The sequence below is a fragment of the Epinephelus moara genome, chromosome 2, assembly GCF_006386435.1.
Source record: "Epinephelus moara isolate mb chromosome 2, YSFRI_EMoa_1.0, whole genome shotgun sequence".
Taxonomy (NCBI): domain Eukaryota; kingdom Metazoa; phylum Chordata; class Actinopteri; order Perciformes; family Serranidae; genus Epinephelus; species Epinephelus moara.
In genome coordinates this window covers 9343510-9363117 of record NC_065507.1, presented here as the reverse complement: position 1 = coordinate 9363117, position 19608 = coordinate 9343510, and the positions used below count along the sequence as shown (strand labels likewise).

Here is a 19608-nt window from a genome sequence, read left to right as displayed (position 1 = left end):
GAAGAAATGGTTGTAATTCCTACACGGTTCATACTACATTTTTGAAAAAAGCCTTAAATGAAAGCTGAGAGTCTGCACTTTAAGCAGGTATTCATTGTTTCATTTAAAACCCATTGTGGTGGTGTACAGAGCCAAAATGATGACAACTGTATCATTGTCCAAATAATTATGGACCTGACTGTATTACATTACATCAGAGGTGCAGAGTGGTTGCAAGTCTAAATTTAAAGGACATGAAAGCAGGTCTCATGTAGCAATCTCTTCGTGAGCAAGTTGTTCAGGCACAGTGTTTTCAATTCAAATTTGTCAATAGTGTTCTTTTAGGTCTAATAATTAATGCGCTGTCTTATTTATTGTCTTTGGTTCTGGGATTTTGCCAGGTAATAACTTGATGCTTGTATGTTTCTGGTTTCAAATCTCAGGTCAAGTGAAGTTATTAGAGCAGTGATACTCAACTTAAAGCCTGTGGGCCACATCTGGCCCGTAATCTGGTGCTGGGTGGCCTGTCGACAATTTTGTAATCAACAATGAAAATAAATCTATTCACTCTATCCAAGTAGAGCTGGTTTATGAAAAAAGAAATAGTGCCAGGGAAGGATCGCCTAAAACCCCCCGACAGAGGTTCAGGCTAAGTGTCCCTGCTAATGTCCCCAAACTTCCCTGTGTACACCTGACCTGTGCAGGGATGCTGCAACTGGCTGAATGTGACAGCCAAGGTCAAAAGGTTGATAACAGGCAATTCATTCATTACGTATACTGATAAATATTATTAATGTTTGTATGTTAACTGCCCCCGGCCTTCTGTCAGTGGTCCCCAAGTAAAGCACTGAGTAAATTGTGCTTCAGAGTTTGAAGTCTTACAGAAGTCAAGTCTCAATGTCTTAGTTTTGTCACTTAATGTAGACGTTTCATTGCTGTTTTGTTGCTCTGGAAACAGCTTTGATCCCTGTTTACTTCCTGTCAGCTACTGCATTAACAGTCGGTCCAACAGGAAATACAATACACTTGCTTTTAGAATGTTTATGGTCTATAGTTATATCACGTTTTTAGACTGTACAACCTCTCAGAGTTTGTCTATTTGGTCACCATGTTTTTCTGTTGTGTTTGGGGGTTTTTTCTACAGGTTGAGCGTTGCTACTACTTCCTCCAGGCCTGTGTGGAGACGGCACAGAGGAAGGAGCCGGTGGACGGACGCCTGGTCCAGTTCCTGCTCTCCAATCCAACCAATGACGGAGGACAATGGGACATGCTGGTCAACCTCATTGGTTAGTTCTCACCATAAAACAAACACATTAACAGGAGGTTAATGTTGAATGATTGACTGAGCCGTAACAGCCGTTTGGTTATCAGGAAAATTAACGGTACCCACTTTAAATATGTTAATCTTCTCACAGAAGGAAAAAAAACACTGGTAGAACATTGGAGTTATTTGACTGGATTGAGAATATTGTTTAAAAATGTCTTTTATGCTGTCCTGTCTTTAGAAAAGTATGGCGTCATTCCAAAGAAATGCTTTCCAGAGTCACACAGCTCAGAGGCCTCACGCAGAATGAATGACATCCTTAATCATAAGGTGTGCTTACACATTTCCTTCACTTCAAAACTAATCAAGCTCACTTACTGGTGAGTCACGTAATGGGTGAGGCACTGCTGACTGTTGTTCTCGTCTCACTCTGTTACAGCTGAGAGAATACTGCCTAAGACTGAGGAACATGGTGGCCAGTGATGCTACTAAGGCTGAACTGTCTGATGCTATGGACAACATGATCGAGGAGGTGAGAGTGATAGAGCACATACAGCTGTTTCCTTGAGAATACAGGAAGTTTCACAGGCCACCAAGAACCTTTTGAGGAACTCAGGAATATAGCTCATTTTTAAATGGAGGAACTAGGGACTAAATTTAGTTCCTCCAGAGTAGTTTCATCTTGTGCCATATACAGTCCCTACTTAGGGGGAAGTCCTCTCCAAAAGTTCAGGAACTTTTAGGGCAGAGTTTGTAGGACTGGATGTTGTTGACTAATCAAACACAGACCTGCGGTTGCTTCAACCGAGTACAGCTTGAGTCGCAAATGAGGCAGCACTGGGTGACTCTGTTATCAATATTAGGACAAGGTACAGTGCAGTCACTTTTTGATCCAGTATTGGTCTAATTTGCTTTTTCTTCGCAGTTCTTGAGTTTAGTTTCTCCGGTCAGATAGTTTTATTAGACTGTTTTATGGAAAAGGGAGAATAGCGTCCCAGATTTACTCCTCGCCTGTTCCAACATCACCTGCAGCAAAAACATGAATGAAAACAACAATGAACAGCAGACTTGTTTATGGATATACATGCAATGGCCACTTTATAGGCACACCTGTGCTGTCTAATGCGATTCCATTCATCTGTTCGGCCTTAAAGTTTATTTTTATGATGCCTAAAATGTACAGTTTTCAAAAAAGTAGAGTTTATGGACGAGCTGTTTTGTTGCAGTAGATTGTATGGGTGTAACTAATAGGGCTGCGTGATATGCAAAATAAGAAATAAATAAATCATATTGCGATATTGAGATTAGGACATGAGTCGCAATATTAGTGAGAATGGTAGTTTTTACATTTTAATTTCTTTGACAATAGGATTTTTGCTGGGTTCTGCACCAAACCAGTATGTTCCCTTCTGTCTGCAATATGATTTGTAGTTATGTTGTGACACATTTGACCTTTATCAAAAAATTGCAGTTCATGCAATTTGTATCTTGCACTTGGCCACATTGCAATTTTAATAATATTTCAGTTAACTATGCAGCCCTAGTACTTAATAGAGTGCATAGAAAAAATAGAGCACACCTCATTACCTTTGTAACATTGTCTCATTTCTGCCAGAAGAGGGTGCTGTCAAATAAAATTTAACGTCAGAGCGGAAACATCTTCCCGGTTTGATTCCTCAGAGAAGCCTTCATGTAATCAGTGTTTGGGTTAGAGTTAATCTTGGGCTAAGATAAGTGTGAGACGCTCAGGGTTCAGATTAAAAGTGTTACTTAATATAAAGAGATACAACAAATAGTAATGTAGTGATGCTTTGATCAGTGTTGACCTCTGATCAGTAAGTGTCAGCATTACACCATCCAAAGATCTGAGAGCCTAAATTAAAGCAGTTTCTTTATCATGATGAATATTTAATAATACACATACTGTCAGGGCACTATTAGAATGTAATATCAGAGTGACTTCATTCAACAAACAATTACATTAACAGCAGGTAACACATAGACATGCCAACAACTTGCATTTCAACCAATGTGCAGTACAGGGAGAAGTAATTCTTGTATACACAACTGCAACGGTTAATTGATAAGTTGTCAACTATTAAATTAATTGCCAAATACTTAGTGACATTTTCACCATTTTTTGACATTTTATAGACAAAACAATTAATTGATTAATCGAGAAACTAATCGACATATTAATCGACAATGAAAATAATCATTAGTTGCAGACGTACTATAGTTCTATAGTAGTGAACAAGAGCTAAACATTTGCTCACTGCAGGTCCATTTACTGTTGTGCTTCCAAAATTAAGCTCAAAATATCTACCTGTGTCTGCAGTGAACTGTGATTTTAACTTACCTTTTTAAGATGCATATGTAATCTAAACATACACATGAAAAATATACATATGCATTTTTAATTAATTTGCACACGTCATTTCTGGACTACACAGTGTGTAAAAGCAACCAATAAAAAAAAACCCCAAACAACAAAAATCACCTGCCCACTGCCCGCATGTCACAAAGTTTAAGATAGTGATCTTGTTTATGGAACAATCACATCTACCACGGAGCATCTGAGGCTGGAAAGTGAAGACAAATTCACCTCCTAAATGAAAAAAAGGTGGACATGCACATGTAAACAAACTCTTTCACGTTGTAACAAATGGAACACGTTATCATGTTCATGCATGCGTGCAGTGAAATGCAGTCATGTGCCTGCAGTGTGTGTTTTTTGTTGCGCGGACAGGTTTCCCTATGTAGGTGTGTACGTATACGAGGCTTTATTTACGCTTCCTGTGTGCGTGTGTCTGTGAGTGTGAATGCACGAGTGTCCAGTCAGTCAATCAGCCTCCCATTGAGACGGCTGCACACAGAGGAGGGGGTCTGGTCATGCAGCCTTTGTTGTCAGCTGTTGCATTATGCTGCTGGCTGGTTGCTTGTTTAAACAGTCGCCTGTATCTCACAGTGGATGCCCGGCCATGATCACACACGACACACACACACATAGACTTGTACAGTACACACACGAACATATGTTGTGCAACAGTAAAGAGTGCTCCCACCGCACTGCACGGCAGGGTGGGGGGGCGAGGGGTTGTCAGCGTGTTTGTTTGTCCACCTGGAAGTGGTTTGTTTTGCGAAACACCACTCTGTCACGGCCGGTGGTGATGGAGGATGCGGTCATGTCAGAAGAACGGCTGATGTAAAACGAGCCAAATTGTTCATGGACATTGTCACACGTACATTTGACCAGCTACTAAAAAAAACATCATTCATGATAGGACGCCCACCTCAGTCCAGAAAATTTGCATCTTACAAATCTGTTGACAACAAACCCAAATTACTGAAGTTGTGAATTAGTTGAATTACAAATCAAGTGTTTTATTAACCCTTCCATACTTTTGATAACTTTGACAAGAGTAATTATGGATAGGAACATGGATAGGGCATGTTTTACATTGTATTTTCATTAACAAGAGCTATTTGGATCAAAATCTACTAATTACTTCAAAGATATAAATTAAATATGCATTAAATATAGTTTTGAATTTGCTAGAAATATATTAGGTCAACATTAAGATTATGACCAATATATCAAGTATATAAAATATTCCATTTATGTGTGCACAAGTGTCAATTTTCATCAGCAGTAAGCATCACAGTTGTGCCAAATTGAGCAGCGAAATTTAAAAAAGGCTGCGGCAATTATTATTTTTAGCTGTCTATAAAACAGTAATTCTTCTTCTTCATTCTTAATTGTATAACTACAGAATGAATTCATTAGCTTAACAGATAGGTGATGATCAAATAATTAAAGAGATGATATTTCCATAATTGTACAGAGAATCCACAAAGTCATTCCAAGAAATGTAAAAACAGTAAAAAAAAAAAAAAAGAGAGAGAGAGAGAGAGACACCCACATCTCAGTGTCCAGTGGAGTGGGTGCTGGATTTTGATGCTGTGTAATGTTTTGCGCCTCTGACTTGTGGTAAAGTCGCCATCTTAAAAACCTGTGATGTCTAGGCTTCCTGGGTATTTAAAATGTGCAACCATGCATGCCATACATTTTAGATTTATTCCAAAGTACAGTAGTGTATGTTGGATGTGTTAATACTTGGCATCGTCACTGCACCAGCAGACTCTTAAAATCATGCCATCAAATTAATCTTACTAGTCAATGATGTATTATGTTTTACTGCATGTTATGCACATTTTATTTCTTTAATTGTGTGTAATTGTGTATATTGAGGCTGATCCTAACCCTTCTGCCTGAAAGCACTTTGGGTCGACTCCTGTTTTTTAAATATGTGCTATATAATTAAAATGACGACTTACCAATTGAAAAATACTTAAGAAAAATTAGAATTACACAATTCTTTATATAAATGTGTTACACTGACAGTAAGCCATGGTCCATCGACATGACATTTCGACTGCCGACTTATTCGGCTTAGCAGACAATTGAAGATGGTGCTAGGTGTCGCACTTTTGTGCATCTCAGTATGTATGAGTATGTTGGTATTACAGCACTGTTTTAGGAAAGAAGGTTCAGGAACTGTTTGTGTATATTAGAAACTAACGGTGGTAATTTCATTACCAGTTATGTTAGTGGCACACGTCTTCAGTCACTTCTTTGATGTGTACATGTCCACGTGCACAACTGTGTTTTTGCAGACATGTATGCCGTGTGAGTGTGCGCGTGTGTGTGTGTGTGTGTAGGCTCACATAGTGGGTTTTCTTGGACTCTTACAAATGGGAAACGAGTGTTTCCTCGACATGTTCACCGTCATTTGCATCTACGTGTGCACATGTGTTTCTCAGGATCAGAGCGCCATGTCAGTCTTACTTTGGTGTGTGTGGATGTGATGCTGTCCACCCTCCCTACGTGGCGGCTGTGATTGTGCACTGGTCTTCATCACGGCAGCCCCACACACACTCCCATGACAGGCAACCGGGGTCAACGTCTCTGCTTCCACTTACTGTACTCGGGGTGCGCTTGATTTAACAGGATCCCCTTGCGTGTCAAGAATCTATTCTCTTTGTTAACGTTGGTCAGGCACATTGCACATCGCGTTGATCTAAAAACTTCTGCAACAGCAGCTCGACCCAATTTAAGCTGCACCTGCACTAAGAACGAGGAAACTAATCTCATGCACTGTTTCTCTCCGTGGAGGCTGTTAGGATGACAGTGTCCATACGCTGCGTCATTGAGGCAGAGAGGATTAGTTTAAGTTTCAAAGCCATTCTTACTCTTTCATGTTGTATCTGGCGTCTGTCCATGCTCCTCTATTCTCCATAGACAAGTAGACAACACACACACAAATAAAGGGACAATCACTGGTAACTGTACATACACGTACAGTACCAGAACACACACAGATGGTATCCCTCACACCACAACTGTAGCCCTTCTATGCTCCATTGCGTCATGGAATCAGAAACACCATGTGCGGCTCTGCTCTTGGCTCTGAGTGCACGGAGAGTGATTCTTAAGACAAGTCTAATTTATGAGACGGCCATCAAATCACAGAGGAACTTTCCTGCTGCAGCTCAGAGGGTCAGCGCTGCTGGCTATTGACTCAGTTGATTTGTTTTTCGATGTGGGTGGGTTCCTGTGGATTTGTCATTGTTAAGGGCTGCAACAAAAGCTTTTCCAGTTCAGAGACGTCCACTCACATTTATTGAATTTCTCTGCACCGTTGTTAGAATTTAACAATGACCACATGTGTTGCATGTTTACAAAACATGGAAGTTTAATCAAAACCTCGCTCATTTTTATCCAAACTGTTTGCATGGTGTCATTTGCTTACACTCACAAGTCCAGCTTCTACACAATAGTTATAAATTTACTTCAGAGTAGCGTGGAGGCGCATGCTTTGCCTCAATTTAGCATTAACTGGTCGAGAGCCAGCTTCAGACGCTAATTTAGTCGAAACTGTTTCTACTAAAGGCTTAAATTAATTTGCCTGCGCCTTTTTTTTCCACTGCAAAATTAATTTAATTACACCTGTATTGCTTTAATTTCTTTTTTAAATCACATTTATATGCTAAATTTTTAATTTCCAAGGGGCATTTAATCTACTTCATTTCAAGGACCAATTAGGTAGAAGCAATTATTTGATGTGTAATTCCAGTATTAAATCTTCATTAATTAAACAATATAGTTACAGGTGCACATATTGCTGCACTGGACCAAGAAAAAGTCTTAACACCATTCAGTACAAGACAAGATAACAAAAACAATGTAAATTGCTATTTGGACTTTCTTTTTCCAGTGTTGCTAAAAATCAAATGTCCTACTAGTAAATAGTGTTTTTACTTTGTCAGTGCTGTTTATGGACCACACAGAGAGTACAGGAGAGAGGAAAGTTTGAACTTGATATGTGCAGCACCACCATAACCTTGAAAACAGGAGTGCCTTGCTCAAGGTTACCCATATATCTAGATATACTGTGGTGTGTGTTGCCACTGGCATGGTCTGCTTACAGTATGTGTTAGGCACACTCTTAACTCCAGGTGATTTGTTTGTTTGGGTCGCGTAAAGCAAATAAACACGCAGAGGGGATGCCAGCCGGTCAACACTGGAGCGCAGATGCTATCAAACATTAACCCCAGTCAGCCCCAATAGCGTGCAGTCAGTCAGCTCACTGTTTATTGCAAGACACGCAAACTCGATATGTCACTGAATGGAGTGACCTGAGGTGGAACTTCTGCTCGACACTGATGAGATGAAGAGTAAAATGCCTGTTAACGAACTCTCCTAACAGCTGGTTCCGTTAAAATGTTCATGTTTAGAATATGAAGATATGAATGAGATGGTCGTTTGAAGTTTCAGCCACAACATGAGTAGAATTTATGAGGTACGCTGGTTGACGTCATGAAGAACTTGAAGTCTGCCCCGAGGGCTTGAGCTGTGATCATTTGTAAATTCTGCGTTGAAAATGCAGCCAGTAAAAAACTGCTGACTGAAAGTATGATCAGTATTTATCATTCAGTTTTTTAAACACCTCCAGCTTTGTGAAAGGAGTTACTGTGTGTGAATTAAAGTCAAATTAAATGAAAAACATCATGTATATAATTTGATGTGTGAGGAAAAAATGCATTTGGATATCTATCAAATATAACCAGCAATAAACACAGTTCATAAGTAGTAGTAGTAGTAGTAGTCGGAGTAGTAGTCGGAGTAGTCGGAGTAGGAGTAGGAGTAGGAGCAGTAGAGTAATATTGTACTGTTGTGTCAGCCTCCCTGTATCCCTCTTCTCTTTTTCTCTGTCTTTCCCTCTTTCTCAGTCACTCATACACATCTGTCATTGAGGCGGCAGGTATTTCAATATTGATCCTGCTCGAATGTCACTGTGGCTGTTTATTCTCTGACTGAGGTCTCTTTCAGCGCTGCCTTTCCCTCACACCTACTTTATTTACCTTGCCAGGGCAGGTTGAGTGGGCGCGAGGCTCAACTGGCATTAAGGGACACGCTTATACTAGGTCTCAGGGCGTCTAAAAGACAAATTGTAAAATGAGTAGAAAGGTTTAAAGTTACCAGGGAGAGCAGAGTTGTTCTTGGAAGAACGAGACAAATAGGAGGAATGAAGCGAAAATGGCGAGGGTCAAGGGGTTAACAGGGATGTGTTGTCAAAGTGCCGAGGGCATCTGGGCAAACACAGACTAGACAAGGGGATGAACACCTTGGCATGTCGTCTTGCCCACAGGGCAGTCTAAACAAAGTAGTTGAATTAGGAGGAAAATGGCTCGGGGGGATGAGGAGTTGAACAGATGCCTTTGTTGACTCTGCGCATGTGTGTATTTTTGTGTGTGTCTGTACTTTTGACTTTCTGCAATGACGAGGGGGATCGTTTGTTTGTGTAAGCCAGGCCTGAATTTATGCATTTTTGCGTGTTTGTCTCCGTGCGAGAATGTGCCCGGTGATGTTTGGGGAGAGAATAGTGGGCTCAGTGGGCTCCGTGTCTACGAACCAGAGAGCAAGAATGTCATCTTTATGTAGGGGCATTTAATATGTGTCGACTAAGCATGGGAAACTGCTGCCATGGCTGCTGTATTTCTCCAGGCCAAGCCTAAAATAATCCCCCTGTCAGCTATATTCAACTCGACAGATGTTTAATTTGTCTGGATATCAGTGGCAGAAGTCAATAAAAATAGTGTGTTAAAATCTATTGGAAATGTGTCCTCTGTGACACCGGTAGTTGAAGCAATGAGTGTGATGTATCACCACTCATCCACACAATAAGAACAATATTCGCTGTAGTACACACTGTTATCTACCACCAACAATGGACTGCGCTGCATCCTAATTTCTCAGCCCCTTTTTAATTGTATTTGATAGGAAAAGCAACTGCTGGGTCCTACGAGAGCAGAGCAGAGGATGGGAGAGGTGAAAAGCAAAAAGGGGAAATTCCTGAGATAACTATATCAGAGTTTAGGAGGGCCAGATTGACAGACGGCCCAGTCCAAACAACCCAATTTAGCCCACAGGAACTGAGTCTGAACTTGAGCGCCGCAGGAAGGCACACATGGAGAGAGGAGGAAAGAGTGTGGGGTGCAAATGGGGAAATGGAGGGATATGAGAAAGATGAAGGAGAGTGAAGCACTGTAGAGAGGAAAAAGAGGGGAAAGTTGAGAGAGGCCCAGGCACTGATGGATGATTGTATGCAAGGACAGACATGGGGTCAGACAGGTTACATGGGCGCACATTAAAAATATGAGCTAGAAATTAGATTTAGAAACATCTCCGACAACCTTCCTAAAGGCAAGGAAGTACAAAAGTCTGTTCAGTTTGACTCATGGTGGTCCTCTTTAGTGTTGCTTCCATAACATGTCCTCGTTCAGACTAGTGGCAAGAAAATGTCCAAAACACACATTAAGATGTTTATTGTAGTTTAGATATCTGTTCTGGAAATATAGGCAAAATGTGCATATTTAATTAGACAATGGCTCATTTGCATACTTAAACCTAAAAGTTCCGAAAACTTGCAACACAAAAAATAATTGTCTTAATGTAAGTAATCAACTTGGAAAGTTATTCAGCTGCACTGTCTTAATTTTTGTCTAAAAGTGTGTAGAATGTTTTCAATACATATCTTTAAAGGCCAGTAGTAATGATTTTCTGTCATACCCTGAGCCAGAAAACTTCACTTCAGTTGCACTTACATATACCAAACTTAAGTTTTATGACTATCTATATTCTGAAGGTTTTCACAGAAGGGTTTATTCACATATCATTCGTAGCCTGATTTATGTAACATTTCATTCTTAAAAACATGGCAAAAATGGCTGTTGACAGTATTTTCTGATTTATGGAGTGATTAAAAAGATGTCCAAAGTTTTTATATTTGTATATTTAATATTTGTCTTAATGGAAGTCTCATGGTGATATCTGTTCACCTGCAGTGACTCCCCTTTTACAGTAGAGGTGCAGGAATCACCTCAGGCTTTTATGTGATACAGTGATTGACTGTCTGAAAATGTTAAATGTGAATATAACAGATTAGATTGGTAAAAAAGTTAATGTTTAAACTGTGTATGCTGTGCAGGTGTTCCGGGTGGCCAGCGTTTGTCTAGGCAGCCCTCCTGAGACCATCTGTTGGGAGTACAGGGACAAGGACAAGAACTTCCATCGCATGGGACCCCTCACCCCCCAGGAGTTCTACAGGGAACACGTCAAACCTCTATACAACATTCAGGACAAAGTATGTGACCCAGTAAATGCTTCAGACAGATGCTCTAACTTGCTGCTGGCCTCAGTTTCTGACTCCCTATGAGAGGTTGTGCTGTTCCTGAGCTCGTATGGTAACTCTCTATCCTCAGGTCTGCCTCGTGAACGATCCTCGACCCCAGAATCCTTATGGGAAGCTGTACAGTGTTGAGTTCCTAGGTAACATGGTTAATGGCCGCAGCACTTTGTACAACAACCAGGCCATCCAGCTGCTTAAAAAGGCTGCGGCTGAGTCCATCAAGGAGGGAGAGGTATGTCGGGGCAAAGGGCGTAACATTTTTTGTTTATCCACATTTGAGGGTGTCTGCATGTGGGAACTTCATAAATCTGAAAATGGCTGCTTTTTGTCTCACAGGCGGTGTGGTTTGGATGTGACGTCGGGAAACATTTCCACGGCAAGCTGGGCATTAATGACATGAATGTGTGAGTATAACGCATCATGTCAAAGTTATTTGCAACAATATTGGAATCTAGTCTGGTAGAATCAATGCATTCAGCGTTACTGGCATGGTTTTAGTTTCTTAGTTTATGAAATGAAGGGAAAGGAATGCAGTGAAGTTTTTGATTTCACGCCTCACTGCCCTTCAGGAGAGATGTATTGTCTGGAAAAGTAGTTGCAGGTTTGTTTTGAAAAATGACTTGATTACTACAATTCTTTTAGGAGAATAAAACAAGGGAATATAAAACATCCTACACACTGAAAATTTAGTTTGCCACTGTCACTATACTGAACCCTACAACTCTGAAATGCTTAAAGCATCTGAACCCCAAGCAGCCCAACACTCATCCTAATGTAAAATATCCATCCCTGTATCCGAGTCTTGTCTGTGCTATGACTGCAGGGTTCACAACAAGAGCAGACTTTATCTGCCACAAGAGGTGTCAGTCTCTCCACAGGGGAAAAGTTGCTTATCTTTGCCCTTCAGGTGCAGCAGCATCTGTGTCTGAGCTGCTGGCGCCAGGGTTAAATTTGCCCACTGAACCAAACCATTGTGGTGCCGAATGTCTGGTACCATCTCTGCTGAAGCTCATCCTTCAGACAGATCTTTTCTTGTGCTGGTAGATTATAATTGGAATAAGGCCGAGGCTAAATGGAGCCTCATCTCTACAGTCATGTTCAAGAAGGGAATGAAAAGGTGAGCTGTCAGTCAGCCTGTGCAGATTCCCAGACTTGTGAAGATTTTGCTTTTGGCTTTTTATGGTCATCACACCTCTTTCCCTGCCTCTACGAAAAAGATATTTTTAGGATTGGTTGGATATGATATGGAAAATTACCCATGAAGCTATCGAAACTTGAAATGATCAGTGTGTAGATGAAATTAGGGGCAGAGTTTGTGCTGCTTTTATCTGAGGAGGTAGTGTAATGTAATTTTTGTGTGTTTGCTCGCACAGGTTCAACCATGAGCTTGTCTTTGGAGTTTCAGTGAAGAACCTCTCAAAGGCAGAGCGACTGATATACGGAGACTCCCTCATGACCCACGCCATGATCCTCACTGCTGTCACAGACAAGGTACCCTCACACAAACACACAACACAGGTGGGTGACTGTTCAGTAAACTCACACAGTACGTATACAAGCAGACTGACAGGAATACACACATTCAGAGTTTCCCAGGGTTTATTGCATCAAAGCCTTGCTGCGTGTTTACGCTGCTTTAATCGGCTGCAGTTTCTCATAGTGATGTCAATTTCCCCCCTTGTAAGTAACCCCAGCTGTCAGGACACTTTCTTTCCTCCACTCTCAGCTCCTCGCTCTTATCTCCCCATCGTCTGCTCTCTTTCTTTCTCTCAGGATGGGAAAGAAGGCTATGAGAAGTGGAGGGTGGAAAACTCCTGGGGCGATGACCGTGGGAACAAAGGTAAGTAGAGAGACAGATAACGCATTATTTCACAATTCCCACTTACAGTCCTTTCCTTTAGGGTGACTTTCTTTTCTTTAGACGTAACCTGTATTGCATTACCAGAAAAAAAATGTATTTTAACCAGGTTTTTGTCAAGTCACAGAGGAGTAGCTGGCTGACAACATCTAAAACTGTCACTTTGACCTGGATCTTGTCCCAAAATCATAGTCATGTTTTTGCAGTCCTCCTGCTTCCCCATCTCTCTTTCACATCTTTCTCACACCGCGGTATATTATGATATATCATCATCTTCCTGTTTGTGTCTATTGAATTAAAAACAGGATTAGACCAAGAGGTTCCCCTGTGTTGCTGTTTTATGAACTTATAATTGGCTGCGTCCTGTTTCATAAAGACTCACAGACATACACACAAGCACAGCGCCCCTTTTTGTGGTCTTTAGACTCAGTGCCTCTGGGTCAAGTTGCATAAACGTAGTTCCAGAATGAGCTAATCCTTAAGGGCAGAAAGTAGCACAGCAAAATTCCTCCAAATGTTTTTGTAAAATGTTTGATTCTGTGGGCTTGGTGACATGGTGACTTTTCAGAGGGCTATTTGGTGAACAACTGTCGCTGGTCGGCTGATCTGCTAACCCAGAGTCTGTTTCTTTTTTCTCTGTACCACGCTGTTTCCTACCGCCTGGTATTTTGTTTTAAGGAGTATACTGTACTTCAGTTAATAAAGAGTTTAATTGAAGGGGACAAAAAGCTCTCCAAGTCCTGGAGTTTGCAAACAGTCAGTTAGCCCGCATCTTTGCTTTATCTCTAACAGGACACAGATCACACAGTTTATTCAAAAGACATATTTGTACCGTCAGTTTCAGAGTCAGTACCTCCAAGTCTGAGGCAATGGTCCATTCCGATCCTCACCTATGGTCATGAGCGCTGGGCAGTAACCGAAGAATGAGCTCAAGGATACAGCAGGCCGAAACAAGTTTCCTCTGAAGGGTGGCTGGGCTCAGCCCTAGAGATAGGGCGAGGAGCTCAGACATCTGAAGGGGGCTCAATAGGAGCCAGTTGAGGTAGTTTGGACACCTGATCAGGGTGTCTCTGGGGCGCCTGCTGTTAGAGGTTTTCCAGGTATGTCCAATGGGTAGGAGGCCCCTGGGTAGACCCAGAACACACTGGAGGGAATGTATATCTCACCTAGCCCGGGAAGACCTCTGGATCCCCCAAGAGGAGCTGGGAGACGTTCCTGGGGAGAGAGACGTCTGGAATACCTTGCCTGCTGCCCCCTGTGACCTGGCCCCAGATAAGCAGATGAAAATGGATGGATAGACTTGCATCTCATAACTGTTTGCAAACAGTCACCCTTTAGTGGAACACTGTAGACTGTGGCAGAAGAGGAGAAATAAAATTTGATGGTTTAACACAGCAAATAAGCTATGATAACTTCCTCCTTTCCTGCTGTTTGTTGCCTCAAACGTCGGTTCTGTCAAGGCCGCTTGCTGTTGGTCAACACGTCATATTCACGAGTCAAAGGTCACCAAAGTTGAACTTGACGTAAAAAAAAATTCTGTTTACTTACCCCCTTGGAGCATATCCACTAATCGTGACAGTTCTGTTAGAATTAATTGGATATGCCATTAAATGTCTCTTTTTTTAAATGCCTGTGTGACCAGGCCTTTAGACTTCAGACAAGGGAATAACTCTGACACAACACTGACATATGACTTGTAGTTGCAACATGCCTTTTGTTTTCTGGGAACTTTTGAACCATATTTTTTAGTGGTCAGCTAATGGAGTTGTTTTGATTTTTTTTTTTAAACCACAAATTCAAAATGAATTTAACAAACTAAGTCAGTCTCGGGCTAGCTACCAGCAGGTCATTTTGGTGCATGAGGGAAAAATGTTGTCATTAAGTAAGTAAGGTCGGTTTGTCTTTATGCAACAGGCCCCACAACACAGCAGGTAGTCCACATCACCGCCCCAGACTTTACTGTCTACTGTTGTTATTCCCTCTATCCTTTCATCTCTGTTTCTCATCTTCCTCTGCCTCTCTTCTCCATCTCTGGGCTCCACATTCCACTGCAAATTATATGAGAGTATTTCAGGTCAGTCATGCATCGTCTGGCAACACACACATACAGCGCGGCATATACACATGGAGAGACACACACACATACTCACAATATTTGCTTGAACCCACAAACCGTAGTGACTGTTGGGAAAACATGTGAAAACCCCTCAGTCAAATCAAATGTATTTCACGCATATCTTATTCCATAAACAGCAGCAGATAGAGAGGGCCAGGGCCCCCAGCTCGTCCGCAGCCAAATTAATAAAGTTTTTGAGAACAAAAGTTCGAGGAGTGGAGTTCACATGGGAATCCAGGGACTTTGTTTGTTTGACAGAAGCTGAGGGGAAAAAGAGGCACAAGTGGAGAAAAGGAGAGGAGAGCATGCCGGAGAGAGCTGAGACAGAAATGGAGACGTTGTGCAGGTAGAATTAGTTACAAGAAGGAAAAACAAAGGCAAGGAGATGATTTTGGAAAGATGACAAAAGAAAAATTGGAAGACAAGTGGTAATAGCTGTGGAGCAGAGGGAGAAAGTGGAGTGTGTTTATAAGGTTTATAAAGGCTTATACATCTCCCTTCAGGCCTTTTCATATTCTTCCTAACCCCGCAGGAGTCTCTCACAAGAGGTTTAACTTTTTGTTTTCTCCATCTTTAAGCCCTCACGCAGCTGCTGTTATGGCTCTGCTCACTCCACTGCTCATACTTTTACACCATTTCAGACAAATGTTTGGCAACACGCCTTGAGGTTTTTCAGTTTGATAGGACACAAGCCTGAAGTGGACTCCTGAACATTTGTCACGAGTTTTGTTTGAGCTCTGACTGAGTTTGACGTGGAGAAAGAAACTGATTTACTACGAACGTAGTTCTGTTGTTAAGTAAACACAAGAAGATGATGTAAATGTGGATGGAAGGATTTCCCTGGTAGCGGACATAACAGAATCTTGGGAGGAAAAGCTCCATTAGCTCTGGAGAATGTTTCTAATCCACTGCCATTGTTTTGCACCCAAACCACAGTTACATATCTGTCCCCTCACCTCATTTAAAGGTCCCATTTCATTTCCCATAAAATGAAAAATGCCTTTTTTGTGGTCTTACCACAACTCTGTGGGTGTACTATTCCCCTTCTACTATGTATCAGCTCTATGCTTATTTCCTCATGTTAAAATACGACTCTTTCCTTTGTGCTGTCAAGTGTCTGTTATTTTACAGATGCATCTTGTGCTCTAACCATAGACTCAGCCAACATATTTCCAAGTCTAAATCATATACGAGTCCTGCCCTGAGTTTATTTAACATGCAAAAACATATAAAACTGTGAGGGATGACTGCAGTCTTAAACCTCTTCTTTTGACCTTTGATTGACTTCTATGGTCTTTCATCATTTCTATATTAAGCTTTGCTTTTAGCCATGCTAACCCATGGCTCAGGGGACACCAGTGTCTGTCAGTTGGTCGGTCCACACACTGAAATATCCCAACAACTACCAGATGGGTTGGCATCATTCATGGTGCCCAGATGATATTACTTAATGACTTAAATGAATTAAGATGGCCAGCATAGTAAAATGAGACCTACTTCACATCAGCATGTTAACAATATTATTGTCAGCATGCTGAATTAGCTCAGGGCACCACTCTGCTTGAATGCAGCCTGACAGAGCAACTAACATGGCTGCAGTCTCTTGTTGACCGTTGTTTGAGGCATTCAGCTGTTCACTTCAGTTGTTGAAATTTGTTAAATGAGAAAAAGTCTTTTGTTTGTTTTGTTGTGTCCAAATTATTGTTAACAAAATTTATATGAAAGTCATGGCCCATGTTGGCCGGTGATTGTCCTGTATTGGGGATTGCTGCTGAGGTTGTAAAGCAGGAGGCCTGCTCCACATGATGCCTGCTGCACACTCTTCAAGACCGTATATCCATCTGTTCTGAGACAGGACAGTCAGCCTATCCCTAAAAACAAATAAGGACACCCAATATTCGCACACACGCACACACCGTCATGCCACCCAACACGCGGGTTCCAGGAAGCCCACATCAACACACACACATGGATACCACAGTGAGAACCAGGCAACATGCCATGTAAGATTTGCGTACTTGGAAGAACACACATACACAACACACACCCAGACACGCCATCCCCTGATACATTGTTTTGAGCTGTGGCACGTTCTTGCGGTTACCCTGACGTCTTCGATAAGTCAGCTTGACAGTAGGAGGGATGCTCTCGTTTGCTCAACTCTGAACACATGAGGAAGGGAAAGGAAAGAGAGAGAAGGGGGGAGAGGTGGCATCGGGGAAAAAGAACAAAATAACGTTCACTCTAAGATCTAGTTGCCAGTTCTCGTCCAGCTTCCCATATGTGTCAGTTCAGTAACAGATCTGAGCTGCTCTGGCTTCACATAACTTTAAGTCTTTGTTATCTAAGTAGAATACACGCACACAGACATTTTTCATTTTAATTAATCATTTCAGTATGGGGCTACATCCTCCTCCAAAAAGAGATTAGGTTATCCCAACATGTCTTCTGTCAGTGTAAGTTCAAGGTTGGCTTTCATAACCGGCCCTGATTGGGCCATGTTGACCTTGTATGACTGTGAACACAGACTGAGGGAGACAGACGCAGACATTGTTTAGTTTTATCAGGGTGGGCGTGCAGAGGTGATAGCAGAAGTGTTGAATGCATACTGCACTGCAGGGTGGGGGCCTGTGAACCATGAAGGTCCTCCACCCTTCTGCCTGTCGAAACAATAGAGTTCAGTGAAAAAGAGCACTTATGAGCAATTAAAATGTGCATGCATAGACAAAGTATGTTTGACCATTCTGTTGAACTGTTCCTCGCAGCACTCCCTGCTCCTCCCCTTTCACTGAAAGAGGACTAACGGTAATCGGCTTAATTAGTGACACGATGTGTGCTTGAATCAAGTATTTCTCTCGAAAAGAATGTGTTGTGATTAAGGCTTTCTGTGAACTGACGGATTGACTTTGGCTTTCTTCCCCCAAAGCCTGCTATTTTAGCAAAGACGTGTTTAAAGTCTGGACCAGTCTATGGACATCAGAGATGAGGAATCTGTCTCTGCACATGACTGTGTTCAAATTTGGAGGAGCACCACTCTTTTATGCTTCATATAGAACTTTGTAACAAAGAGGCATTCATGGTCTTGTTTATTAAGACTGGCAAGTTTAATTATCAGATTGCTAACAATCTACAAACATGTCCAACACAGTTCAACATGATTTTTTTCTTTCCCAAAGTTCTTTGTGATACAGTCACAAACTGGTTTGTGTGACATGGAGCGGAGAAAAGCCAAGTTCCAAGGAATGTTATACTTCAACTAAACAATCTTAACTTTTTTACAAAGGGATAAGAATGGAGTGTGAATCTAAACTGCATCAGTAGTTTGGATGCAGCTAGGATTTATGTGCATGGATGAAAGACAAATGTGTGTGGGAAAATGCAGAAAAATGTCAAACAAACCAAAACCAGAACATTTGGAGTCTATAAGACAGGGAGACATAGAGCAAGTTTGGCCCGCATGACCTTGGAAGAGGCCTAATGGGTGTCACCACATTAAGGCTGATGACCATTGATGTATTAAGTGAGTTGGATGCTGTGCTGCCATTTTGTCTGAATCACCAGCCATGCAGCCCAGAATGTATTTAACCCATAGACTGCGAAACTTGGACGATTCAGTCATGCATCAGCTCATAAAATTAGTTACAGTAAGAATGTTGAAAATCTGGTCAACAAGAAGACTTGTCAGAATCCATTGAGGTGCTATTTTCAACATTTTGCCCAAATTTTATGAGCAGATCCGTCTGAAATCAGGCATATAGCCATAGCAGTGATACATATACTTCATTGAACTCATACAGAGTCACATCCACCTGATTACAATATACACTGTAGTTATTGTCATTTGGTCGACGTCTGTTTCTGTTAATTGTGCCTAGATTTATTTATGCCTAGTACATGTTTTACTTGCAAATGGGTTACTTAAGATTAGTCAGATAAGGTTCCCATCACCCCACATGAAGTGCATTTAAGTAATAAAACTACCAGACAGTGATCCAGCTTGACCTAATTTGGATAGATTTCCCTTTTTTTCCTGCAATCCCAGTTCTTCATTTGACTGCCATCATCTCAGTTGAAAAAGATCTATTGCGACTTTAACAACTGACTGACTGTCTTCCCTCTTTGTAGGTTACCTGATCATGACGGACGACTGGTTCTCCGAATATGTGTACGAGGTGGTGGTAGACAAGAAGTTCCTTCCCGCTGATATCCTGGAAGTGATGCAACAGGAGCCCATTGTACTTCCTGCCTGGGACCCAATGGGAGCCCTGGCGTAACTACAGAAATCCAGGTTTTAGCCCCAACCTCTGGTCTATTTGACTCCGCCCTAAATCTCGGCTGCTTTTACCTCTCCAATATTCCCCCCCACAGCTCCTTCCAAAACAGCCTGTTCTTCTAGAAAAAATAATAAAGATTTTGTTTTCTTTTTTTACTGGACTGCTTGTGTCTTTTGTCTGTCTTTATTTCTTCCGCAGAGTGGAGGTTTACACTGCCACACCTTTTTCTACTCTTGTTTTCTGGGATGGTTTAAGAAATATAAAATACTAAAACTGGGCCTGAGCATTTAAGTGACGAAGTAGGTTTATGACATCATAAACACTTTTCATTTTTAGACAAGGCAGCAGATTACAGACAGAAGGTT

The 19608-nt window shown here is 41.5% G+C and overlaps 1 protein-coding gene across 1 annotated transcript in view; it reads left to right on the top strand.

Moving 5' to 3' along the window:
- The window catches only part of blmh (bleomycin hydrolase), a 25421-nt gene extending 6018 nt beyond the window's left edge, over positions 1-19403 (top strand). The window contains exons 4-12 of the mRNA XM_050059070.1: positions 1124-1265; positions 1485-1573; positions 1683-1775; positions 10795-10950; positions 11069-11227; positions 11332-11399; positions 12369-12486; positions 12769-12835; positions 19095-19403. Coding sequence (XP_049915027.1) covers positions 1124-1265; positions 1485-1573; positions 1683-1775; positions 10795-10950; positions 11069-11227; positions 11332-11399; positions 12369-12486; positions 12769-12835; positions 19095-19243 — 1041 coding nt within the window. The 3' untranslated portion in view covers positions 19244-19403. The remainder of the gene's footprint in view (positions 1-1123; positions 1266-1484; positions 1574-1682; positions 1776-10794; positions 10951-11068; positions 11228-11331; positions 11400-12368; positions 12487-12768; positions 12836-19094) is intronic.
- The last annotated feature ends 205 nt before the right edge of the window (positions 19404-19608 follow it).